Source organism: Macadamia integrifolia, chromosome 11 (genome assembly GCF_013358625.1).
Source record: "Macadamia integrifolia cultivar HAES 741 chromosome 11, SCU_Mint_v3, whole genome shotgun sequence".
NCBI lineage: Eukaryota > Viridiplantae > Streptophyta > Magnoliopsida > Proteales > Proteaceae > Macadamia > Macadamia integrifolia.
The window spans coordinates 33,895,102-33,922,227 of NC_056567.1; the positions used below are offsets into that span (position 1 = coordinate 33,895,102).

The 27,126-nt window shown below is 36.8% G+C and overlaps 2 protein-coding genes across 9 annotated transcripts; both read left to right on the forward strand.

Annotated features, from left to right (window-relative positions):
* The first annotated feature begins 9,869 nt into the window (after window positions 1-9,869).
* On the forward strand, window positions 9,870-15,167 carry LOC122093499 (nudix hydrolase 8-like). Its single transcript, XM_042663845.1, has 9 exons — window positions 9,870-10,480; window positions 11,061-11,332; window positions 11,747-11,812; window positions 12,027-12,164; window positions 12,331-12,408; window positions 12,673-12,723; window positions 12,884-12,918; window positions 13,573-13,681; window positions 14,673-15,167. Exons 1-9 carry the CDS (start codon window positions 10,345-10,347, stop codon window positions 14,877-14,879), a joined length of 1,092 nt encoding a protein of 363 aa, XP_042519779.1. The 5' UTR covers window positions 9,870-10,344; the 3' UTR covers window positions 14,880-15,167.
* A 4,406-nt stretch (window positions 15,168-19,573) lies between these two features.
* On the forward strand, window positions 19,574-23,911 carry LOC122092861 (deSI-like protein At4g17486). Of its 8 annotated transcripts, none has more exons than XM_042663158.1 (5): window positions 19,574-19,773; window positions 19,978-20,219; window positions 21,966-22,253; window positions 22,508-22,594; window positions 23,426-23,911. In XM_042663158.1, the coding sequence occupies exons 2-5, from the start codon at window positions 20,066-20,068 to the stop codon at window positions 23,653-23,655; spliced, it is 759 nt and encodes a 252-aa protein (XP_042519092.1). In that variant the 5' UTR covers window positions 19,574-19,773; window positions 19,978-20,065; the 3' UTR covers window positions 23,656-23,911. The 8 variants fall into 8 exon arrangements, with proteins under 8 accessions (XP_042519092.1, XP_042519096.1, XP_042519093.1 ...); XM_042663162.1 differs by having other exon boundaries at window positions 19,575-19,773; window positions 23,587-23,911; XM_042663159.1 differs by having other exon boundaries at window positions 19,575-19,773; window positions 22,514-22,594.
* Window positions 23,912-27,126: the final 3,215 nt, after the last annotated feature.

Below are 27,126 nucleotides of genomic sequence, written 5' to 3' on the forward strand. Positions count from 1 at the left end.
TAATAGTATGATATATATATATATATATATTGGTAGATCCCAACGTGAATACAACACATAATTATACTCGAACCCAACTTTTCTACATCTTCAACTTCGAACTACCCCTTGCATGCTTCTTCTTATTTATTTATTTATTTATTTTTGCTAAGACTGCAACCTCCATGACCTTAAAAACACCTTTTTAATTCAACCCTCTCCAGCGTCCCAACACGCACTCACATGAATCAAACGCCTACAAGCACCATTGTTACCAAAGAGAAGAAAAAAAAAAAAAAAAGACATTGACCAGGTTTGGTCATCCCAACCATCATTGTTGTTAATCCGATTAATTCACCTTTTGCCTACAATTCATTCCCTTACGACGACCTACATCTCATCATCTTACCTGCTGTCCTCTGCTTAGTCATCATCTCCATTGCCCTCTGAAACCAAAACCGATTGTTCCTCAACATTTCAGCCTCTTGCACTCGTAACACCCACTTCCCAATGTAAGCAACAAAGCTTAGGGCAATAGGCATAAAACTTTGATGGTAATAATTATATATTACAACATATAATTCTAATTCTAAGTAGAAGATTAACTTCCTTGTTGAAAGCGATCCTCTAAAACAATGGAAGAAAATCCTCCAATTTATGTAGAATTGAGTTGTATAGTTATATATTTTCTTTAAGGTATTAGAACGCCCCATATATGTATGCAACCAGATTGACAGTACATCTTCGCCTCCAAGACAAAACAACTCTCAAATCGCTTAAGGGCACTCCAATAGGCAATTCCCAAACGTATGCCTGAAGGTAATACTTAGGAATCCAATAAAACCGAAGACAAAATTAAAAAACGAAGAACATAGCACTTGCAGTAAACAATGATGCTAAAAAAACCCCACAAAATGTAAGTACGTATTTCGTACAGAACCACATATATAGTAGGATTTATGTAACCTATAAATAGAACTAGAATTCACTATTTATAGAGTGTAGGCCTTTGTAAACAAATAGGTATATATGTATAAGTACTCATATGCATATAGATGTGATTATGTATGGAACAATGTATTCATGTACTGATATGTATAAACTGCATGTACAACCATGTATGTACGTTAGTAATTGGGTTCATACATGTACATGTCAAAACGGTGTTCCTTAGGACAAAGCGTATTAAGGGTGTGCCTTTACAATTTTGAATTCAAATTCAAATTGTGATCTTTTGGTTTTAGAGCCAAAAGTATCAACATGTAAAAAGTAGGTTCCTGACTAACCTACATCTGGCTCGGCTTGGCTCGGGTGACTCAAATGCACCCTAGGAGACTTCACACACATACATAAGAAGGGAGAGTTCCTTGTAAGATTTCTTATTAGGTGGGCTAGCATAGTCAAAGATTTGTTTTCAAAATCGGTTTAGTGGTATTGACTAAAGATGGAGTAAGCAGAAAGAATCCAATATTATTGGTAAGTGATCTCTATGGAGATATTGGATTCTATTAGCACACCTTAATGGTATGAAATATTTATTACTATGTGTGGACCTAAGGTATTGTTTCCTTAATGGGGAGGAAACCCTAATTTTATTGCAGGGTTGGTCCCTACCCTCACCCCTATATATAGTTATCACTGACCCATTAAGTGAAGCTAACAATCAAAAGCATAAGGGAAAGAGGGTAGACCAGACCAACATTGATCGTGCTGTACAAGGAGCATACAAAAAGACGTTGAGGAGTTCTTATTCTTCAATCATGGATACAGGTATGCCTAAAACGTGTATTTTATAATGTTTGTCGTGCATGCTTATCGATCTTCATGAATCGTTTCGTATCTGTTTTCTATGAATGGTATCAGAGCCTCGTTCATGAAAAATCGATTGGCTGTACCACCAGTAATAAACATCAATTTTTTCTCCCCGAGTCGTTTTGTTTTGAAGAAACAAGAAAAGTAATATATTATTACTAAAGGACAAAACTTATAAAGTTTTATTTAAAAAAAAAAAAAAAAAAAAAAAAAAAAAAAAAAAAGACAAAGCATGTATGGATTAATTGCTTTTACAGTTTGGTTGCCTTTTGTTTTTTTGAAAAAAAAAAAAGTGACAAAAGGTAAAAGTAAGTACGGGTTTTATCTGAAACAGTGTTTTGGTTTGTTAAAAAAAAAAAAAAAAGGTGACAAAACGTAAGTACAATTTTATTTGAAACCGTGTTTTTTTCTTTTGAGAAATCATACAAAAGAATATATATTTTTTATTAAATAAAATAAAATAAAATAAAAAGGTGCCATGAGTTTTAAATGGTTGACTCATAACATAACCATAAAGCATTATTATTTATTATTTACAGATTTACTTTTTGTGACATTTGGTTTAGTTACTAGCACATTAAATATATAATTTTGTTATTTCATATTAATTCTTGTGCTATTTGATTCAGTCACTATAAGGAATTATTATGCAACCCATGATGTTGTTCTGATCTGTCATAATAGGAACAATTATGATTTTGTATATTAAAATTTTATGTGCTTTTGTTTTTCATATTATTATTCAGTAATTCTTTGATGAAAAATTATTAAAAATATAATGGGCATACAGTTACAATCCAGGTCTATAGAGTTTTCGTAACTTTACAGATTAGACTTCCACTTAGTGGGCTAATACCTAAAGATGTGGAATCACTATAGACCATCCAGATGGATTGCAGTCAAGAAAGTCATATGGCGAACGATGTGCTCTTGCCAACACAGGTGAGTCTTCCTTTGGTCGATTTTGCTTGATGGTGTGAGGGTGACGTTTTGAGCTTCACTATTTTGGAGATTCTTGTCTTGCCACCACAGGTGACGGAATCTACAATATGGTGTTGTTTGTTGGCATCTTGCCTTACATGTGAAAGATTTTACTGCATGTTGGACGATCTTGCCACCACAGGTATGACCCCAATGATGCTGGATCTCTTCCCAATTTATGTTTTTCATACAATTGTTAAAATTGGTATTGGAATAAATCTGATTAATAAGCCCTAATTAGTCAGTTTTTATTATATTATTGGGATGTTGATATGCTTCTAGTTATTGCATATTGTATGTTTTGGTAAAATTTTGGTAATTATTATTGCCAGCTATGACTTCCCAATTATCTTCCATCAAAGTCCTCAATGGTTCCAATTTTGAGGAGTGGATAAACTCTCTTACTGTGTCTCTTGCAATCATGAGACTCAATTATGCCCTGAGAACTGATAAACCCCCCGAGCCCACAACTGAGAGCGATGCTACTGCAAAAGCACTTTATGAAAAGTGGGAGGAGTCCAACAGATTGTGCATGATTGTTATGAAGCATACTATGGACAAGACCATTAAGAAAAGTGTGCCTTCGAAAGAAAATGCTAAAGATTTTCTTGCAACTGTTAATACAAAGTTTACCAAATTTAATAAGGTTGAGAAGGGAACATATTTAGAGTGGTTCTCATCCACTCGATATGATGGCACAAGTGGAGTACGTGATCACATTATGAAAATGACCAATTATGCTGCCACGTTGGGTGAGATGGAAGTGAAGATATCTGATTCTTTCCTTGTATGGCAAATTATGCAATCACTTTTATCATCGTTTGATACTCTTAAGACCTCCTATAATGCACAAAAATTGGAGTGGAATCTTGAAGACATGACTTCCATATTGGTACAGGAAGAGAAAAGAAAGAAGAAGGAGAAATTTAATTCTGCTTATTTTGTTTCCAATAATGGGGATAAGAAGAAATTCAAGAAAAATTGGAAAAGCAACAAGCAAGAAAAATCAGAAAAAATAGAACAGAAAATCGATCAGAATCTGAAACCAAAGACTAAGGCTTTTAAGGGAGGGTGTTTCTTCTGTAAAAAGGATGGACATATGAAGACAGATTGCTATGGCTATAAGAAATGGCTTGAAAAGAAAGGTACATCTTTAGCTCTAGTGTGTCTTGAATCCAATCTTGTAGATGTTTCCCCTGATTCGTGGTGGATTGATACTGGAGCAACTATTCACATCACTAATTACTTGCAGGAATTAAGAAGCAGGAGGAAACCAAGTGAGGGAGAGATGATGATCTACATGGGAAATGGAGAGAAGACCAAATTTGAATTTATAGGAGTAGTTAGATTACTTTTTTTCCACTGGTTTTGTTTTGAATTTGAATGATGTGGTTTATGTACCGTCGTTTAGACGAAAACTTGTTTCGGTATTTAAACTTGACAGTTGTGGTTACACTTTTAATATTGGCAATGGAAAACTTACTCGCTATTCTAGTTCTCTTATGGTTGGATCTGTCTTGTTATATAATGGTCTTTATAAATTTGATTTGGATATTAGTTCTTCCAAATATGCCAATAGTTCTTCTGTTATAAATTTTGTGGTTACAAATCCTAAACGTGCTAGATTGGATGAAAATTCTTCTATGTTGTGGCATAAACGTTTAGGACATGTTTCTAAACAGGGGATAGAACGATTGATTAAGGATGGTACACTTCCTCAATTGGATTTTTCAGATTTTGGAATTTGTATTGATTGCATTAAGGGGAAACACACTAGAGCTAAAAAGAAAGGTGCAACCAGGAAGGATGAAGCATTGGAGCTGATTCATACTAATATTTGTGATCCATTCACTCCTACTACCATGGGTGGATACAGATATTTTATTACTTTCATAGATGATTTTTCCCGTTTTGGTTTTATTTACCTTATTCAAGAAAAATCTGAATCCTTAGATGCTTTCAAAGTTTTTAAAGCAGAGGTAGAACTTAAAAGGGAAAAGAAGATAAAAAGTGTGAGATCTGATCGAGGTGGAGAGTTTTATGGTAGATATGATAAAACTGGACGTAACCCTGGACCATTTGCTAGATTCTTACAAGAATGTGGTATTGACGCTCAGTACACTATACCTGGTTCACCTGAGCAGAATGGGGTGGCTGAAAGGAGAAACCGTACCCTTATGGATATGGTGAGAAGCATGATAAGTAATTCAACTTTACCTGATTTCTTATGGGGTGATGCTTTGAAAACAGCAGTATATATTTTGAATAAAGTGCCTAGCAAGTCTGTTCCCAGAACTCCCTATGAATTGTGGACTGGTAAGAAGTCAAATTTATCTCATTTTCATATATGGGGATGTGCTGCAGAGGTGAGACCTTACAATCCTCAGATGAGGAAGCTTGATCCAAGGACCATTAGTGGTCATTTTATCGGTTATTCTGAAAGATCAAGAGGATATAGATTCTATTGTCATACACATTCTACTAGAGTAGTGGAATCAAATCGGACAGTTTTCTTTGAGGATGATTTAGATTTTCAGTCTGCTCAACCACGTAACTTTGTTTTTGAGGAGGAACGTGTTCTTGTACCTATGCCTGTGACACTGCCGTCTACTGTATTACAGCCTCAAATTGAACAAGAGAATGTCCCCACTCACGAACCTGTGCAACCTATAGTGGTTGAGCCCGCACCCCCTGTTGTTGATGAGATTCAGGACCATATTGTTGCTGATGTTCCCTTGAGGAAATCAGAGAGAACTCGTAGGCCTGCCATATCTGATGACTATGTTCTTTATTTACAAGAACATGAGTTTGATATTACTTTGGATTCAGATCCAATCAGTTTTGACCAGGCTACCAATGATCCCAATTCATCAATGTAGATGTTTGCCATGCAAGATGAATTGAATTCTATGTCTGTTAATGATGTTTGGAATTTAGTTGAATTACCAAAAGGATGCAGACCGATTGGTTGTAAATGGATTTTCAAGACCAAACAAAACTCTAAAGGTGAAATTGAGTGTTACAAGGCCAGACTTATAGCAAAAGGATTCAGCCAGAGAGAGGGCATAGATTACAAGGAAAAATTCTCACTAGTCTCGACAAAAGATTCTTTCAGAATCATCATGGCTTTAGTTGCACATTTTGATTTGGAACTTCATCAGATGGATGTCAAAACAGCTTTCCTAAATGGAGATCTTGAAGAGAATGTTTACATGCAACAATCCCTTGGCTTCAGGCAAGCTGATACAGAGCACCTTGTGTGCAAACTTAAGAAATCTATTTATGGTTTGAAACAAGCATCTAGACAGTGGTATCTTAAGTTCGATGAAGTTATCACTTCTTGTGGTTTCAAAGAAAATCTTGTGGACCAGTGTATTTATCTGAAGATCAGTGGGAGTAAGTTCATTTTCCTTGTGCTTTATGTTGATGATATTCTTCTTGCCAGCAATAATGTTGATCTTTTGTATGAGACAAAACGATTATTATCAAGTCACTTTGATATGAAGGATCTTGGTGAGGCCTTTTATGTTTTGGGCATTGAGATTCATCGTGATAGGTCTTGTGGCGTTCTTGGTTTGTCTCAGAAATGTTACATTGAGAGGATATTAAAAAGGTTTAATATGTTAGCATGTTCCCCTAGTAGGGCTCCAGTTGTAAAAGGAGACAAATTTGGTAAGTCTCAATGTCCACAGACAGAATTGGAGTGCAATCAGATGAAGAACATACCTTATGCATCTGCTGTTGGTAGTTTGATGTATGCTCAAGTTTGTACACGGCCTGACATTGCCTATGTTGTTAGTGTACTTGGGAGATATTTAAGCAACCCTGGTGAAGCGCATTGGGTAGCTGCTAAGAAAGTCATGAGATATTTGCAGGGCATTCAGGATTTTATGCTTACTTATAGAAGAACCGATTCACTTGATGTAGTTGGTTACACTGACGCAGATTTTGCTGGATGCCTAGATGACCTCAAATCTACTTCTGGATATGTTTTTGTGATGGCAGGTGGGGCTATATCTTGGAAGAGTATCAAGCAGACACTCACTGCATCTTCTACTATGCAAGCTGAGTATGTGGCGTGTTATGAAGCCACTATTCAAGCTTTATGGTTAAGGAATTTTATCTCAGGGCTACAGATTGTTGACTCTATATCTAAACCATTGAGGATGTTCTGTGACAACTCCGCTGCGGTACGTTTCTCTCATAACAGTAAAAGTATTTCAGGCTCTAAACACATTGACATTAAGTATTTTTTTGTCAGAGAGAAAGTTCAAGAGTCACAGATTACAATGGAGCAGATTGCTACAGAAAACATGATTGCAGATCCTCTTACTAAGGGCTTGACTCCAAAAGTTTTTCAAGAGCATGTCACTAATATGGGACTTGTTAGTTATTTTGATGCATTTTATTAGTGGGAGTTTTGCTCAATATGTTTGCATTTAACTTTCAGTTTTATTGCATTATTATTGTTCTCGAGAATATATATATATATGCATTTTTATGGCCATTTGTTTATGTGTATACACTTATCTATTTGCCTCCTACAGAAAATTGAGGTTATATGTGGTGTATTTACCTCATTCAGTATCTGAGGTTCCAGTCAATACACATACATCTAGTCGCTAGTAAAGCCTTGTTTGATTGAGGTCTAGTGCTAGTGTTGTGGGACATCCGGATCCAGTCCCAATGAGCTTCTTTGATTGAAGCTTAAGCGTTTGGGAGACGCTTGTAGTTAATGAGACCTTCGGTATCTGTCTCATAGGGCTCATTTGGTTTTCGAGCCAGGACCAATTTGGAAATAGACATGATGATCACTATTGCATGTTATTTCCATACCACACTTTCATACTGTTCAGCCCAAGTCGGTGATGTTATGAGCACTTTGACGTGTGTGGTCTCATATCGCTTTAGATGTGATGGTCAATACGGTTGGGTGTTTGTAATTCTTATTCGGACCAAGGCATTTGGTTTAAGGTGCACTCTATTCGACACTGTTTTGTTTGTGGCCACATTCAGTTTATCTAAACCGGAGAGTCGTTTTAAATAAATTTTAAAATCTAAAACTTGTGACATATGCTGCCCAAGTGGGAGATTGTAAGATTTCCTATTAGGTGGGCTAGCATAGTCAAAGATTTGTTTCCAAAACCGATTTAGTGGTGTTGACTAAAGATGGAGTAAGCAGAAAGAATCCAATATTATTGGTAAGTGATCTCTATGGAGATATTGGATTCTATTAGCACACCTTAATGGTATGAAATATTTATTACTATGTGTGGACCTAAGGTATTGTTTCCTTAATGGGGAGGAAACCCTAATTTTATTGCAGGGTTGGTCCCTACCCTCACCCCTATATATAGTTATCACTGACCCATTAAGTGAAGCTAACAATCAAAAGCATAAGGGAAAGAGGGTAGACCAGACCAACATTGATCGTGTTGTACAAGGAGCATACAAGAAGACGTTGAGGAGTTCTTATTCTTCAACCATGGATTCAGGTATGCCTAAAACGTGTATTTTATAGTGTCTGTCGTGCATGCTTATCGATCTTCATGAGTCGTTCCGTATCTGTTTTCTTTCAGTATGATCAACATATTTCCTTAAAGTTTAAAGAAAAATTCTATAAGAATATTGTACAACCAAAACTTATGTATGAAGTAGAATGTTGGGCAGCTAAGTAAGAAGCGTCATACATATAAATTAAGAGTAGTAGAGATGAAGATGTTGAAATGGATGTAAGACAAAATTAAGAATGATAAATTAAGGAATGACCAAATTAGAGAGGATTTGGGAGTTGCCCCAATACACAATAAGCTCCAACAAAGTTGTCTTACGTGGCATGGTCAAGTTTGACGGATGAGTGATCCGATCCAGATTGCAGAAACTAAAAGAGATTGGGGCATGCCTAAAATAACCCTAAGAAAAAAAAATGAGGAAATATATGCATAGTTCAGGTTTTGACTTTAGTATAATCTCGAATAGAGATATTTGGAGGGATAGGATTCATATAGCCAACCTCATTTAGGTGGGATATTGATAATTAGTTTGTATTGTTGTAGGATTCTTTTCTTTTTACTATTATTTTTTAAGAGAAAAAGAACCATGTCCTCTTGGGGAAAGAAATGCCTAGAAACAGGGCGTCCAAAAAGATGGCACTGCCCCTGCACGTCAAGGCGCTTAAGATGTTGGCATGCACCTTCTCATTGGTCCCGCATGTTGGTGTTTCGTGTGATGGCAAAATAGAGTTATTTCGTCCTATTTTTAATAGTTTGTCTTCGCTTGGATCCATATAATTGACTCCATTTCATTGGGATAATGATGAGTTTTGTTGTTTGTGTTTGGTGTAAGATGAAAAAACTAACCCTAAAAATTAAGAACAAATTTATATAGAGTAAAAATTGTCATATAAAATGTCATTTTTAAGAAAAATTTTACAATGAAACAAATAAGGCCTTGTTAGCAATAAACTAAAAAAGGCAAATAAATTAATTAGAGGTGAAGGGAAACCCATTTCTACCAGTGTCACACAATTCCCATGGGTGATTCCCAATCTCACTAGTAGTCATTCCAGTGCGTTTCCAGTGCCTAGCGCACTGGTAGCAGCATTAGCTAGTAGAATCCTATTCCTGGAGGTCTCTAGATCAACTCTAGTCACATACGGGTGTATATAATGTTCCCCTATCTTAGGAGTAGGTTGGCCATTGATCCTACAATGCCCAATAAATGCATGCTATGTGTAAATCATCTTTTAGCGATAAGACATGGACCCCAAAACCCTCCACCACACATCCATCAGAAAATGTTAACCGAAAAAATAGAAAATATTTCTCCAAAAGAACAAATTGTAAATTAATAATATATCAAGGAAGTGATACAATACTCTGCAACAGCAAAGATAACCCGAAAATCTACCGTTGGATGGAGATCTCTGTAATAGCAAATCTGCAGTTAAATTCGAAATAGTTCTCCTAGCGGGACCTACCTACCAGCCATCCCTCTCAAAAAGCTCATGAGCTTCACGTGCTTTTATGCGGTCCACGTGCATCCGTTATGCGTTTAACTCATTTTAATTTCCTACACACTTTTACAGTCTCGCTCTCCCTCCCTCCTATAAGTTCTTTGTGTCGTCCTCTCTGAATCATGAGTTCTGTGCTCTTGAGTCTCTGGCTACATAGTGCACTCCTCTTTTTTCTTGAAATTTCAAGTTCGGCAATGGATGTCTCTCTTACACGAAGCCCATTTCAGACAACTTAAACAAGCAAGAACCCACTTCACAAATTCTGAGTTTTGGATTTTATAGCTGCTAAAAAATTGGTCTGAGTTGATTATATCTTGAGTCGTTTTCTACCAAATTTGATCATGGGTTCTGTGACTGTTTTGGTTCTACCTAAAGCTTTTATCAGAGCTTCTTACCTTTCATGTTAGTCGTTTGTTCTTGAGCAACAAGTGCTACTTGAATTTTGATTTTCTCAGGGAGGGAGGAACATAGGATTTAGATTTTCCCTTTGCTTTGTTTGTTCTTGGATTATTTATATAGAATCGGACTGCATTGGAGCTAGGGTGTTGTTGTTAGTGATGGGGCAACAATTGTTTGATATGAGAACTTTATCTGCGCCGAAGATAGTGCGCTTGGAAGGTAGGGCTTTCTCAAATCTGTTTCCAGGGCATCTGGGTGGTGTTAAAATCACACGACAGTTCTGTTCTTGCAGAGGTAAAATTTGTACTTTGTTCTGTTAGTTTGGATTGGTATCCTGTTTCTACTTTGAGACACTTCACTATTTTTGCATAGTTGGAATTTGCTTGTCCTGAACTGCATTTATAGAACTTAGCTTGTTTGGAATCCACAGTTGGTTGAGTTTGTGAATGTCAGCTAAAGATCTACATTTCCCAGTTCTATTCTTTTGGTAAAGAGTGAAATAACCATAGATTGTTCTCCCTCACCTGCTAACTGTATAATTTTGGAACTTCATGAACAATCTTGCAATCCATGAGCTTGATGCTTTTGGCGATTTGAAATTTCTTTCAAATTCTTTGCTCTTGTTGGAAGGATTGGAGAGCCAGCTATAGGAGTAAGATAGAGTACTCGTGAAATTTTTGACTTTATGGTTTGAGTCCTAGCTATTGGTTTCTAATCCTTGGCCGTGTGTGTAACAATGGGCTTATTTGCTTTGAAATATTAGTTTTATATAGTTATATCACTTGCTCACCTAATTGGTCTGTATTGGCATCAATATTAGGAAATTTAAGTGGAAGCATTTTTTCCTACTCTCATTTACAATTTCCTTGCACAGGTATTTTTCTGAAGGCTTCTTATTCAACTACAAGAACTTCAAGCCAAGCTATCAATTCAGTTAGGCAAGATAAACTTGCAGTGGTAAATGGTTCATCTCAGATATTAGGAGCAATTGAGGCAAGCTCAATTCTTTTTTCTAGAGAAACAAGTGTACTTGATGCCTTCGAAGATGAATATGAGGGAATTGTTGTCAATTCAGAAAGATTACCTTCTAATCCACATACCTTCGCTTCTATCTTGCAGTCTTCTCTTTCTCGTTGGAAACGAGAGGTAACTTTTCATTTTCCGCAAGACCATAGTATCTATTGAATTAATGATTTGTTGGTATGGGTGTTGGAATTGATATGTTATGAAATTATATGATCTTTCATTGGTCCCTAAACTGTACCTGGTCTGTGAATTTCCCTGCTTAATACTGTTCTTCATAAACTATGACTCATTCGGAGGCTTGCAAAAAGCTGCTCTGCTTTTGGTGTCACACATATGGCAACTGCCAATGCACATTCAACTTAACCTAACCTTTATCACAACTACTTTGGGTTGGCTATATGACTTCATCGTCTGATGTTTCTAGGTTTTAAAAAAATGGAATGTCATTTTTTGTAATATTTATCTTCTTCCTTGTTTTGAGTCAGCTGACAAACCTGTGTGTACTTACTAAAATTTCACATGATTCCATCATAGGGAAAGAAGGGAGTTTGGCTCAAGATACCTCTGGAACAATCTGAGCTTGTTCCTATTGCAGTGAAGGTAATCTTTGAAGTCGCAAAATCTTTATTTGAAGAACATAAAATAATAGAATGGAACTTATATGTAACCCCTCTTTCAGGCTTCTGTGAGGTACAATCAGTCTTTAACGCCATTGGATACTTTTACCAATGGTGCTCAGTGAAAAAATGCTGACTTACCTGCATTTTGGGTTTGTTTTTGTATTCGATGTTTCTGAAAGCTTAAATGATGGCAGCAAGGTTTCCAGTACCATCATGCAGAGCGAGAATACATAATGTTGACATACTGGATTCCTGGAGGACCTGATCTGCTTCCTGCTAATGCTTCGCATCAAGTGGGAGTTGGGGGATTTGCTATAAATGACAAAAATGAGGTAAAATGAAGACAACTTAAAATTAGTTCTCTCTTGAAGCTTGAATGCACCTTATTCAATTTGATTAGTATATCTACAAATTTGCTCAATTTCTTATGCTTAATTAGTGTGTTCCAATAATATTATCTTTCCGATGCAAATTCAAATTTATGATAACTATCTTCAGGTCCTTGTTGTTCAAGAGAAGCATTGTGCCCCAGCATATGTTGGCTCTTGGAAATTACCGACAGGTTTCATTCTTGAGGTATGCTGGAAAATTATGTTAAACTTATGGAGTTTTCCTTGTACTTCAAATATTTGGAGCTTTGGATCCCAGTCTGGTTGCAACTTACCAGAAAATTGACAAAGCATTATGCCGGCTTCTCAAGTTTCTAAAGTGGTGTAGGTTCATTCCTCACCCATGGGTTCAAACGCACCTTAAATAACATATCACTGACTTGCAATCATGTCCAAACTTAGAGTTATCTATCCTATTCCTTTCTAACTGTCTTGTTGATCTTATAAACAGTCAGAGGAGATTTTTACTGGAGTTGTAAGAGAAGTCAAGGAGGAAACTGGTGTAAGGATCCAATAACTTTATAATTTTTTTTCCCTAGCAGCTCTGTTTATTTCTGGTTTATTTCATATCAATATAAAAAATCAATAATATTACATCCAATATTCACAGTTTAACAAAGACTGTCCTTGTTAATTGACTGCATTTCTTGATGGCATTGCAGATTGATACAGAATTTCTGGAAGTGATTGCTTTTAGGTAATACGTCCTGTCTACTTATATTTTATTGAAGTGATAAAGTTTTGTGTCATTGATTCGGTGAGTAGGATGCCCATTCCATTCATATACCTGGTAGTTCCTTCACTTTACGACCGGCCTTTTGAGATGGAAATCTAAAAACTGAAAATACCAAAGGGGAGGGTGAGGAGTGGTCAAGTTGTACTGCTTTTAATTGACATGGAGCACATAGTTCTTCTACTTTTAGGGTGAGGAGTGTCAAACATGTATTTGCACACACTATTTTTTTTTTAAATAGTGGGCCATATGAAGTCTTTCCCCTGATCTAGTTACTGGACCGGTTAGTGATATGTTTTTTCATTCACTATCACTCGGAAAAGAGGCCCAAGTCATCCAACTATTTGAAGTGTAGACCAGAATTTGGTTGGCTACCTCAATCTTCAGTATCTAGTATTTAATTTTGATGTTGATTCTTCCTAACTATGACCAAATCGATTTCGGATCCATTCTTCGTCCAAAAAATTTGCATTTCCGTGTTGCCTGAGTCTGAGTTTTTTTCCTTCATGCTGACTTATTATCTTCTTTCCTTTTCAGATTATCACAATCGAGTGCCTACTAATATTTGCATTTTGAAGTTTCAATGTTTTAACTTGATCTATATGACTTCAATTGCAGACATGCACACAATGTGGCTTTCAGAAAGTCGGATTTGTTCTTCATATGCATGCTAAGACCATTATCAACTGAGATCAAAGTAGATGATCTTGAAATTCAAGCTGCCAAGGTAATTATTTTCACCATATCTAAAGAGAAGTGGCTTTATATTCTCAATGTCTCTTGCTACCTTTTACTGCATTCATCTGCTACCACCTACCACCACCTAAAACAATTAATTTATATGTGAACTGTTACACTATAATATCCTTACTAATCCATTGCAAACTACTATTAACGTTCATGGACTAGAATTGTCGCTATTAGACTCCACCATCTCTTGTATATTGCTCAACATCATTGTGCATTACGAAGTGGCTTGCCAATGAATCACTGATGACATGGTGGTGCTTAGTAAAATCTTTCATTTAATTGTTATAATGGAAACCTAGTTGTGGAAAAATAACTGTATAAGTTGCTTTAATGGTCTTGGAGATACCAATCATCTAATCTGGAAAGCTTGATTATTATTAATTCATTGGAGTTTTCTTAAGTGTGGATGATGCAATCTTTCAATTCATTAGCTGGTGAATTGGCTAGTCAGGGGTTACTATGGTGTTGTGTATATGGACCCTCATCCCTTTGTGCAGTCCTTGTTGAGGTTTCGTGGCCCTTGCTCACTGGTTTTGTTATATTAGTATTATATCTCTTATCTTTGCATCTAAATAAGATTTGGTGTATTGTCAAAAAAGAAAAAGATTCTGTATAAGAGAGCTATATATATTCCATTCTAGATATATGATCACTCCCATGACCCTATGTTTGAGAAAACTTAATCCTGTCTCTATGTGAAAATATCCAAATTAAAATTGCAATTTTTGAGATAAGTTAATCCTGTCTGAAAAATCTTCAAAGGGTTTAAATACAATATGTCCTGCTACATACAGTTTTTTCCAAGTCGTTTTGGCCTATCTCTACATGAATCCCTGGTGTTTGAGCTTTTCTACTTTAACCCATGAACTATATACCTTCTTTATGGAGCTATCAAATCAAGCCTAGTTGATTGCTTCTGTATACTACTGTAATAAACTTCTGATAAGTGTTCTTGTGCCATCTTTCAGTGGATGCCATTGTCTGAATTTCTCGAACAACCAGTCATCCGAGAGGACAATATGTTCAAGAAAATGATTGATATCTGCATTGCACGACTGGGGAAACATTATTGTGGATTAGCTGCCCACCAAGTGGTCTCAAAATTTGATGGAAAGTCATCCTCCCTGTATTATAATGTTGTTGAGGCTACAGATTTCAACTGTCTTGGTGGTTAAAGGCTTGAAACAATACAGCCACTCTCTATACTCACCTGGGCCATTGTGATATGTATTTTTATCTCTTTCTGAGTTTTAAGTCATCCATGAACTTATAACCAACACATTAAGAAGTTGGACCCGGCTGCAAGAATGTGGAATGCACAGACTAATACCATTTATTCAGGTATTACAGATGATGTATCATGTATACTGTGTACACGACTCTTTCACTGTACATATATCTTAGTCCTCTCAATGTATTTCACAGTGTATGATTGAAGGAAAACAAAACAGAATTGAGATCTATATTTCGTTTCTTGTAATCAAACTTGGAGATCTTCCTCCCATTAATCTTCAGTGTTAGTTGTAAGAGAAGATATGTGACTTTTATTGGAACCTCATTTTCTTTGCAGTATATATCATAGTGTTGGATTTATGTGTTCAATTAATTATTCGGGTTGATTAAATGAGTGATAATCAAGTTGCATGAACCGGTTCGGTCCACTCTCAAGTTTAGGGATATGTTGATCCAACCTGTTGTAGTTTAGGATTTTGGGTGTAGGACAATATTATAAATACTAGGTTTTGGATCCCTACAATCATTATTCACTTTTTCCCACTTTACCACTAAAGTGAGAGAATCAAGGAGGTCTAAGTGGTTGTAGAAGATCCATAGCCAAGAGAGGGAAATTGGGAGACTAACATCGATTGTCTATACTAGGTGAAAGGTACGAATCGATCTTCCATAATTTTATTAGATTGGTGTTCTTATTTCTCTGTGTGGCTTCCTCAACTGGAGTTTCGGATTCGAACCAATAATGAGATCTATCACATAGTACTTTTCTCTATTGTAGACCAAGGTCCTAACCTACGGACAGCAAATGATTGTAGATCTAGGACATCTAAACCAAGACTGATTGCTTATGGTAGTTGCAGTCTTTTGCAGGTGGCAAAGATTATTAAGTACCCAAAAGAAAAAATGGGAATGACATTAATGTTTCCAAATAATGGACAAAGGATTAAGCTGTGACACCAAGAAAGCCTAGTAAGTATTTGCTCAAGTCCAAGACCCAATGGTTCAGTTTTCTTCTGTGTTTCAGGAAAGGAGATCCAATTCCTATTTTAAAATTATATGGACGATTCCATTGCCATACCCTCTTCGGTTTCCCCCTTTCATGTGTTTAACTCAAGACTGGTGCAATAGATCACCCGCCGTAAAGGATCCCTTGGAGTAAGTGCAAATAAGTTTGTAGTCTTATCTCAATCATATGACCACCATTTTCTGAACTTTTATAATTCTATCATTGTAATTTGTGTTGTGGAACTAAAGATGAAATTTGACTTTTCAATTATTTTCCAAAGCTTAATATTGCGTCATGAGAAATCACATTTCCATTTAAACCTCATGTTAATATGTTTAATGAAATTTGAGCACCAACTAGACTGCCTAATGGAAAATTTTGAGGCCACATGTGCATTACCTTAACAAAGAATGAAGAAGAAATAGCCCTAAAAGCAAAACCCATCAGAGACAGATTATAACTATTCAGGGCATGAATCGGCCATAAAATGTCAGGCTAAAGTTGTCAACCGATTCAGCCAATCCGATCCCGATTCCTTTCAACTGTGCCTACCACACTCGACATTGGAAGCACGTGATGGGACCCATTTGAAGATGGTGGATTGGTGGTCTTGCACTCCTTGATTTTCCTCTAATTTCTATTCATAGTAACCAAACACGTTTGTTTGTCCTTCATTTGTCTATTTAACAGATTCTTTGATCATAAATCCATATGACAGCAAAAGAGGGTTGTCTTCTTCTTATCCGATTATTAGAAAATTGAGTAAAATTTAAATTTTGGTTTTTCTTTTATGAAATAAATCTAAAGGTCAAGAAACCTTCCATCACAACAACATGAGCATGGAAGGGTTCATTGGTGTGGATGAGATTCTTACAGATTCAACCTCAAGAATGAAAGTGGAAAGGTCTATCTGCAACAAAAGATTGGCCTGACCAATAAGAACCTCCTTACCATGAAAATCTTAGATTGGCATGAGAAAGGGTTTGCTTTTTGTGTGTGTGCGTGTGTTGGGACGACCATATAAAAGTCAAATTTTACCAAAAAAAAAAAGAAAAAATTACAAGGTTACCTCACCTATGGTTAAGAGATTCTTCTTTCTCCCATGGCTCCACAGGTGAAGGAAAACTTAATTCGTATAAAATTATGAGTGAGATCCTCCTTTTCAATTCCATTCAAAAATGTTGAATCAGCTTATTAACAATCAAAATATGGCATGGCCAATCTTGATTCTAAATGTTTTGAAATGGTAGATTCTAGGGTTTTGGGACCTGATCACTTTGTTTTTAGATCGAGGGGCATTTCTATGGTTTTTTGAGCCAGGATTGTTGGGTTTTTAGGTTTAAGGGGCTGATTCCAAGGTTTTTCGGGACAACCATATTCAATTTCTATCTCATCCAAATCAAAATCAGCAGGATCGATTCAACTCCAAATTCCAACTTAAAATCCTTGACAGGAACTTAATTTTTGCTCAGTATTGTTCATAACATCATCAATCTCTCTAATAAATTTCAGCATATAATTACGTCTTCCTATGTGTATAAATCAAACTCTTAAAATTGATCGAAAATCCAATTTTTTTTTTTTTTGGGTGGGAGGGGGTGTTGGTGGGTGGTACTTTAACATCTATGATTTTATCTTTGCAAGTTTAAGATTTAAAGGCATAAAATGATGGAAAAAATTTCGCTGCTGCTAGACTGCAACCCCAAGATACAGCCAAGGAAATGAAATCTCAGGGGCAGGTTTGAGAATACCCACTTACGGTGCATTTTTCCACCCATACCCCTGAGATTCCATTCAGGTACTTGGTTGCAACCCAGACAGCTGCCAAATTTCGTTAGGCCATACAGTAAAAGTGAGACTTGAAACTTGATAAGTGACTAGTCCCTTGAAGGGTTTTGCATTCAATACTTAGTTTTAATTAAAAAAACACTCTATTTGAGTAAACAACTATTAAAGTAATATAATTTTTTCAAGTTCCTTATTAATGGAGAAAATAAATTTTTAATAACCTACCAAATATTTGCCATTTGGTAGTTATATTAGCACTCAATTATCATATATAAGTTTGGAAAGCTTTAGTTCAAGTGGTTTCTATTATATAGAGCTACAAAGGCTTTCCAAAAAAGCTACATGGGTTTAAAAATTGGTTGACAATTCAACTTGGTGCAACTATGATATATATATATATATATATATATTTTTAATACAACTATAGTTCAACCCTTGGAAATACAATGATAGAAGTGGATTGTGCCACCAAGGAAGCAATTTAGGGCTTTAGCTAGTTGTAGCCCCTCTTCCCATCAATTGTGAAAGTTCTAGCACTAATGATTCTATTTTGATGGTGATTTAATTAGTTGTCAGGGATTCGATGTCTTGTATTCCATTATTTACATAAGTGGGCTAATTCCAAAAGGTCATTGAGAGGCCGAAGCAAATTTGTAGCTATTTTGGTAATTTTCATGTATTGATATCACTATAGATTTGTAGCGATGATTTTTCTTTGTAATCAATCTGAGAGAGATTTGAAGACAAGCGACTGTAAATTTATTCTCCATTGATATTTAAGTGAATCTCATCTTACCATGGATGTTAGCAATCTTGATGACTACATGAATCTTTGAATGCATTGTGTGATTATTTGTTTGCGTTTTTCATTATTTTCTACATCATTTTAGGTTCTCATTTATTGTAGTAGCCAAGTCTTCCCTACTAGGCTACAAGTATACAAGTACTAACAATACAAAGGACAACTACAACCACTACTGGATGGCTGGATGGAGCAAAGTGTAGTAGAAAACTTGCTATGGGAGGTCTCGGTTTCATCATCGGTATTGATCAAAATCGATCTCGAGTATTGATTGATTTTATATCGATCAACTAGTACGATCCAAGGGTAAAAAGGTCCAAAATATAGATTTATAAAAACTAGATGTAAATTCATCCGATCCCAAAATGATACCAATCTGATATCCCAAGATCGATCCTGAGTTTTAAAACCTTACCCCAGAAACAGCTCTTGCATGCATGCATGCTTAAGAAAGTGGATCATTTTTCATGCAGATTCTAGCTGTGGGATAGTTGAAAGGTAAATGATTGGCATTGGAGAGAATTGTTTTCTGATTCTAGGGTGTTCTAAAGGGCATTTTAAACAATTTGGACTCTAGAATATGTAAAATCAGATCAGGTCGATCTCTATCGCAGCCGATCTAGATCTGCCAGAGACTGTACGAAAACTAAGGTTTGGAAGTTTTTTTTTAGCTGATGTGGACCAATTCTGATTCTGATTCTGATTCTGATTCAGGGTCGGATTGGAACCAACCGAAGACCCAGGACCGGTCTGTATCCGGATTCCCGGTTTTTAAACCCTATCTGACCCGCCGGTTCCGCTTAATTGACCCTTGCTTGCAAGCGTGAACCGCGTGTCTTTGGTCATCCCCCTTTCCCTATAATGTGTTACTAAAAACCAGTATCTATGGTGACAACTGACAAGTAACAACTAAACGTCAAGTTTAATTTAATTTAAGTAATTGATAGCTTAACAGTTTGAAAGGGATTCAAACAGGGGTAACTTGGTACTTTTACTAGGGACATTCATTGTTCTTTTCTTCTATTCTCTTGCCAGTTGCCACTTATTCTACTTCAATTATCAACTAACCAAGTTTTGGAATCCTCAATTTCAAAATTCAAATAATTCTCTTCCTGAAATCAAACATTAGAAACTCAAATTTCTCACATTCTTCTCCGATCTCAGGGCGAGAGCCGCCATTTCCCCTTTTCGCGGCTTTCGCTCGTTAAGATCTCTACAAACAAAGAGAAAATCGAAGAAGGTATTTGAACTTGCTTTCATCGTAAGATCACTCTTTTTTTCCTTTGATTCTCTCTCATTTTGTGGTTTCTAGGGTTTCTGGCTTCAATCCGTCTTTCAACTCGTGGTTTTGATTCTGCTAGGGTTTTTGTTTTGGTGTCAGTGCGATTTTTCTTTTGTTGTTTCACTTTTTGTCGCTGATTCCTTGCACAATTGGTTTGTTTAGGGTTGTTGGTTTGCTTCTTTGGAAAAGCTGAGGTTGAAATTCTAGAAATACTCGACTTGGGGAGAATTGGTGGTGTGGGATTTATAACATGCGCCCGTTTTTGTCGCGCTCGGTAGCTACGAAGGAGCAGAGTAATGGAAGAGGTAATCGTGCTCAGTTGTACCTTAACGTCTATGATCTAACGCCCATAAACAACTACCTGTACTGGTTTGGACTTGGAATCTACCACTCCGGAATTGAAGGTATGGGAATTTTATCTATTGCTTCTATATCTATATGTGTCGTATAGAAGCATTGTTCTTTGTTATGTTGAGGCTGGAAGCTTCAGTTCTTGAATTGTGAAGGTTACTTTTGCTGTTGCTGGAAAATTCATTTTTGAAAATCTCATCATCCTCAAGGACAGAGCCTATGTGAATAAAATCATGTCTCATAATAGTTTGAGTGACATTGTTGTGGGAGGCGCTGATATGATAGGTGCAATGGCTCTGAAGTGCTGTTGTCTCTGTGGGCGGTTGTCTTTGCATTTCTTAGAACGCCATGGGAAAAATGTTTGGGCAATGCTTGATATCCTCACCTTGATGGAAAAAAGGCAGTAATTGGAATCCGAAGATCGACCAGCTTAAAAAAAACTTGGAATCCAAAACCCACAAAGTGCAAGATTAAGAGAGAGAGAGAGAGAGAGAGAGAGAGAGAGAGAGAGAGAGTGGACAAAATTTTTTTTTGGGGGGGGGGGGGAACCTGTGTCTTGGACTATAAATTCAAACAAAACCATAAGTAAGAAACACTAAAGAAAAAAATACCTTAGATTTTTATTGTGCTCCATGGCCCGTTGACAATGATTAACCATAGGATTTGATCTGCATCATCTCCATATTCTCTGTTTGCACAATATCCATTTTGAAAATATCAAATGAATTAACAAATTAAAAGGTTACACCTTGGTTTTCTTTTCATGAGATTCTTTCTGTAGGCACTATCAACAATATATAGATTTGGTGTCTTATAAAGAGAGGAAGGAGCCAAGTTAACTGCTATCCTTTCTTGGCGCTCATAGCTTTGAGCTCTTGTTGATGCTTCACACTTCCTGAGATACTATTCTTTTATGGAACTCTCAGTCATTAAATCTGATTACAACAAAAACCCAAGAGTTGTTAAATCAGCTGATGCTTGTTGTTATTTTTCTAAGAATGATAAAGAAATTAGCAAATATTATTATGTTGTCAATCAATTGGGTGTAGGTATTAGGCATTTAGGTGCATTGATTTAAAAATAAATTTCTTTTTGTAAATCTAAGATCAATAGAGTGGGGCCTTCCATGGTCAACTTGTTATCCTGCTTGACAGACATTACCTTAGTTGGATCTTCTTGCACAATTTATTGTTTATTATCATTGAACCTTTTATTTGTAGCATGAATGCTAAATCAACATATTTTGGTCTGATAGGGAACCCCGCTAAAAGTATTCTTCAGCTAGGAAATCAAACTAATAGTTTAATTGATTCTGAAGTTCATAAAATTTTTCATCAAATGAAGGGGAAAAGGAAAAGGAGAGTTTAAGCATGTGGTTGCATCTATTTCATTGGCATTATTTTGATGCAAGTAACTACAAGATGGCACCTTCAACCTGCTGGCTTTGCTCATCATGCTTGTTTTACATGCTTCGTTAGCTTCATTTGATGACATTTCTAAATCTCTAGCACTTGCAGATGTTACCTATGTTATTTCTTTTGGAGTGTAGGTTTCTGGGTTGTCATGTGAAAGCCAGGATCTAACATTTAAGACAATATTCATCCAAAAAAAAAAATTTAAGACAATCTTGCTTAGGAGGGGTTATTCATTTTAAAATAATAATGAAATGGTTACTATTACCAATGAATGTTGTAGAAAAGTTCATAATATACTGCTTACATCTATTCTTGGTATATATGTACACATTTAATGACTCGTAGTGAACATTAATGGAGTGCTCGTACCATTTTGACTTGCAGTACATGGTATGGAGTATGCATTTGGAGCCCATGAGTACCCAACGAGTGGAGTATTTGAAGTGGAGCCAAGATGCTGTCCTGGTTTTATCTACCGACGGTCAGTGTTATTGGGCAGTACTGATATGTCCCGTTCAGAGTTCCGGTCATTCATGGAACATTTTGCTGGAAAATATCACGGGGATTCCTACCATTTAATTGCAAAGAACTGCAACCATTTTACCAATGATGTTTCCACGCGTCTCACCGGAAAATGTATTCCTGGTTGGGTAAATCGATTGGCTCGATTAGGTAAGGGAGAAGATTCTTTGTCTACACTGAAACCTCTCTGGGCCTAAGTTGTGACTTCTGGACAGTTCCTATTTACTGGTCAGTTGGGGTCCATGCATGAGACATGAGGCCTGCATCCTCCTAGCCAATGTGGATGCATATAACTAAAAGGCATAATTTACAGTAGATTTCCTTTTCTTATTTTTCTTTTTTCCTTTATTTTCTTTGAAACTATAGGGGCTTTTCCTTTATTTTGATGTGGATAATTTTTGAAGTTTCAGGTTCTTTCTGCAACTGTCTACTACCAGAGAGTATTCAGGTTACAGCAATTAGGCATCTACCTGATCATCCAGCATATTCTGGTCAGTTTCTTTTCTGGCACTGACCATGTTGCTTCTTGATCAAAGATTTCATACCAATTAGTTGAATATTTTCTCTATTTTTTTCTTATATGAGAAGCTAATCTTCTATGCTTCTCATGATGGCCATTATGAAGTTAAAAATCTGATTTGCTGAAATTCAGTTGATGAACTACCCAGGGGAAAAAAAAGAAATTCATCATATAGTTTCAGTGTACCATTTAATGCCTTGAAGGTTGACCATTGGTTCTTTGTCCTAATGATCATGTAGACATTGAGGAGACCTGGCTGCAATTCAGTCTGCTTACAGCCATAATAGTTTTGTCCAACTCCTTTGACTTGTAGGGAAGAAAAAGAAAATTGGCTCAGCAAAATGAGTATGTTATTCAAGTATCTCAATGTGTGCACTTGCCCATGTATGTCTATTGCTTTTTGTCACTTAATCACTAGTCCTTTCACAGCTTTGATTGCTGGTCATTCTTCGTTCCATTGCATTTATTCTCATATTCCTTTAATCCTTCTTCTATTTGTTTGTGAATTATTCTTTACATTTGTTCAAAACTCAAGCCAGTCATAAGCCAGCTAAATGGATCTGCTTGCATGAACACTGGTAAATCATTAAAAGTTCTGGGTTGCCAGTTTTTTTTTTCTTTGGGGTACAGATGGTTCTTCAGCCATCCATGCTTGTCTCCTTGGAACCTGTTCAAGTTGGTTCCATTGATATACATACCACACACCATCTATGCTCTTCTTCTTTTTTTTGGGTGGGGTGGGATGGTGTGGAGTTTGCATTTTGGTTTCAGAACTATCACAGGACTCATTTTATTTTGATAGTTCAGAGGCACAGCATGTACCATCAGACTAGGAGTCCTCGTATGTTGGTTCAGAACCATCACAGGATCACTCCTTGGAACATGTTCTCTTTCTGTCTGACATTATTTTTTCCGTATACGAATCAACAGAAGATGGGTCTGACTCTATTGCATCATCACCAGAAGAAGACAGTGAGGAGGACTCCGATCATCACCTGCTTACTTCGCCAAATAGTGATGTGGCATTTATAAATGAGAGACCATTGAGGCTTGCAAAGGATCTCCTTTGATTAATCAGACCTTTGTTTCATCTTTCTGCCGTTTTGTTTTGTCTGTGCTAGTAGTGTATGATTTTCAATTGTATCGATAAACCCTTTGTTTTAGTTCACCTACTCTACACTGGTGCCCACATTTTTTTGTGTATAATGGTAATACAGGTATCTCCTGGTTTCTTGTATTTGAACAACAATGTATAATGTAGTAGGAGCATGAAATTTTGATTCTTGAAGTGTATAATGTATAATGTATAATGTATAATGTAGTAGGAACAACATCTACTTTTCGCAAATGACACGTTCATTTTTTGTCGGGCATCTTTGGAAAGACTTACAGACTATTAAGGCAGTTTTGGATCTCTTCTCTGACCTGATAGAGCAAAATATCAATTTTGATAAAAGTGGATTGTTCTTTAGCCAAAATGTGCCTAATCTTGAGCGTGTCAAGCTTAGTTCCCTCACTGGGACAAAAGAGATCTCGACCAAGCCATCTATCTCGGAACTGACCTCCTCCACCCACGGTAAAAAATTGTGAGTCTAGGCAAGGTTGTGAATCGTATGAAGGACAGATTACAAACCTGAAAAGCACATATGCTCTCCTATGCTAGTCGCAAGATCCTAACCCAATCAACACTGTGCTCCATTCCCACATACTTAATATCTTGCTTTGCATTCCCCTAAAAAATTTGCAAATCCATTGATTCGATCTATGCTAGATTCTGGAATGGGGGCACAGTCTAAAAAATTACATCGTATTGCCTGGAAAACCATTTGCCAAAATAAACAGTCTGGCGGTCTGGGGTTTAGGAATGCCTCAACTCAGAACCAAGCACTGCTTTTGAAACAGGGCTAGAGACTATTATCCCAACCTGATTCAATATGGGCGCAAACCCTGTGATCGAAATACTTTCGAACAAGATTCTTGTTTGACCCAAAAACCATTAAATCTCGTGGCTTTTGGGTGTGGAACACATTATTCCCAAGTTGCACTCTTGTGTTCGTGCCCACATAGGCAATGGAGGGAATACTTTTCTATGATTCGACCCATGGTGTAACTAGAATTCTTTAGCTTCCCTTCTCCCGACCACCCAGCAAATCAACTCTTCAGATAAAGTCAATCTGCTCGTTCACGGTGACTCCTGGCATTTTGAACCTCTTCCCTACCTCCTCTTGTCTAGGGCTTCCTGGACTTTAGGGGTTTTTTCTCCTTCAGACCAAGCCGATACTTGGAAATGGTCCCTCACGACCACTGGTTGTTTTTTTACTAAGTCCTTTGTCTGCTTTCTATGATCATTGTTAGCAAGATAAACATGCCAACTCATTATGACAAGGATCAAGATCTTGAGGATCAGCCAACTCATTGTGATAAGGTTCAGCCACCTCATTGTGATAAGAATCAAGATCCCAAATATCAGAATCAATCATGTAACAGATATTCATACCATACTTATCATGGGCTATAAGATGTATTTCTCTTTGTTTAAGGAGAATGAATCACCCCCCAAAAGTAACTAGTTGATTTGGGGGTTTCCTCCATGGACTAAGCTTCCTATGGAAGTTTGAACCACGTTAATTCCATGGTTGCAAATCCTCTCTTCTTCTTCCTTATTTCTGTTTTCAATCATTAAAACAATCATGTTCCCCCCCCCCCCATGGTTCCTAGGCCCCTCCATGCTATGCCTAGGAAATGGTGGGCCTTTATTTGGAAATTAAAAATCCACCCCAAATTCACTATGTCTCTTTGGCGCATATTACATAATGGTATTCCAACCAAAGACAGGCTCGGGAAATGGATGTCAATCCCTCTGGAATGCCCATTTTGTAACAACTTTGATGAATGATCATTTATTTCTCCATTGTGACTTCACCTTACACATTTTCCTGGCTAGCCCCCTTGGGCTTAGGTTGAATAATTTCTCCCATCCCTCACTTCGCCATATGATACTGCATTTTTTCTCTCAAAAGGTCATATCACATGTGAATCACCAATGGGTATTTTCGGTAATAGCCATTACATTATATTTTATATGGAAACACGGGAATGAAGTTTTACTTTCTCATGTTTCCCCTAACCCATAAAGTATTTGGTTCATATTAACCATTGGATTGCGGATCTTGATCTATATAATGTGGTACTAACCTCTCCTTCTTTCATGCCTACAGATGGTCCACCACGCCTGACTGCAAACCCTACTCTCCCTTTTTTTTGTTTTGTACAATTCTAGTTTGCACTAATTCTTCTAACCTTTTGCACTCAGTTCAGCTCTGGGTTTGGGGAATCCTCTCAAAGGGTGAGTTTAGGCTCATGGAGTCAGGTGATATTGACGTTGATAACCCAGAAGCTGTGAAGTGGAAGGAATCCTCCATGGTCTCTTACAGGCAGACGCAGGGCATTGGGCAATCAACGAAGTCTGGTTCTCCAACCGAAACCTAATCCACCTACTTCCACAGCCATCCAGGGGCGCTTGGCCACTGTTTTATTTCACCACTTTTTGTAAAATATTTAACTTATCCCGCTCTATCACTTTTGTGTATAAAAGCCTCAATGACCCGGCTTTGGCTTTGGTAGGGAAGCTGGCTACCGATTGTTACTCTACGATCGACAGCCCTTCACTTGCTATTGTAAGATAACTTTTCTATCCTAATACTACTCTTCTTTCCTTAAAAAAAAAATAGTAATTTTATCCCAACTAAATGGATTTGGTTACATGGATCCAATGGAAGCAAATAATAATAGAAGAAAGGACAATAGATGATTCTCTCACAGATTTGGATAATTAATCTGATTGGCTTTGTGACCACATTGAACATACATAACAGCAGTCAGGAGCATGGATTTAGTGGACGGTATCAGGATAGGTGGCAGATATCGATCTGGATCGGATCAGTGTGTATTGATTAGCTTTGCCCCTGTTTTTTTTTAAAAGTACTAATTTTTTTACTATTTTACCCCTGAAATGATATGAATAATTGATCCGGATTGATTAAGGATTGAGGATCATCTTAGCCGATACCAATCCAATACAGCCGATACGAGACCGATACTTGAAACCATGGTAAGGAGACTACTGGGGAAGTTCAATAGATTTTTTTTTTCTATAGATTCAAGACCACAAAACCAAAGTCCTCTGAGGAGAAATGAAGCATGGGACAGACAAGAATGTTTTTAACTTTCAAGTTTCAAAAGTAAATAGAGGACTGGATCTTCATATCTTGAACAGTCAAGACTTTGAGCCGTTTGATAGGAATGTATGGGGCAGACAAGAATGTTTAACTTCCAAGTTTAAAAAAACAAATAAAATAATAAAGATGTGGATTTTGATATCTTAACAACGCATTGCTGTCAATATCATTTGATCCCACTTTGGTTATCTCATTGTTGTAAGTACTCACAAACTCCTCTGCTTCCTGCTCTCTGTAAACTAAACATGCTCTGAGAGAGAGAGAG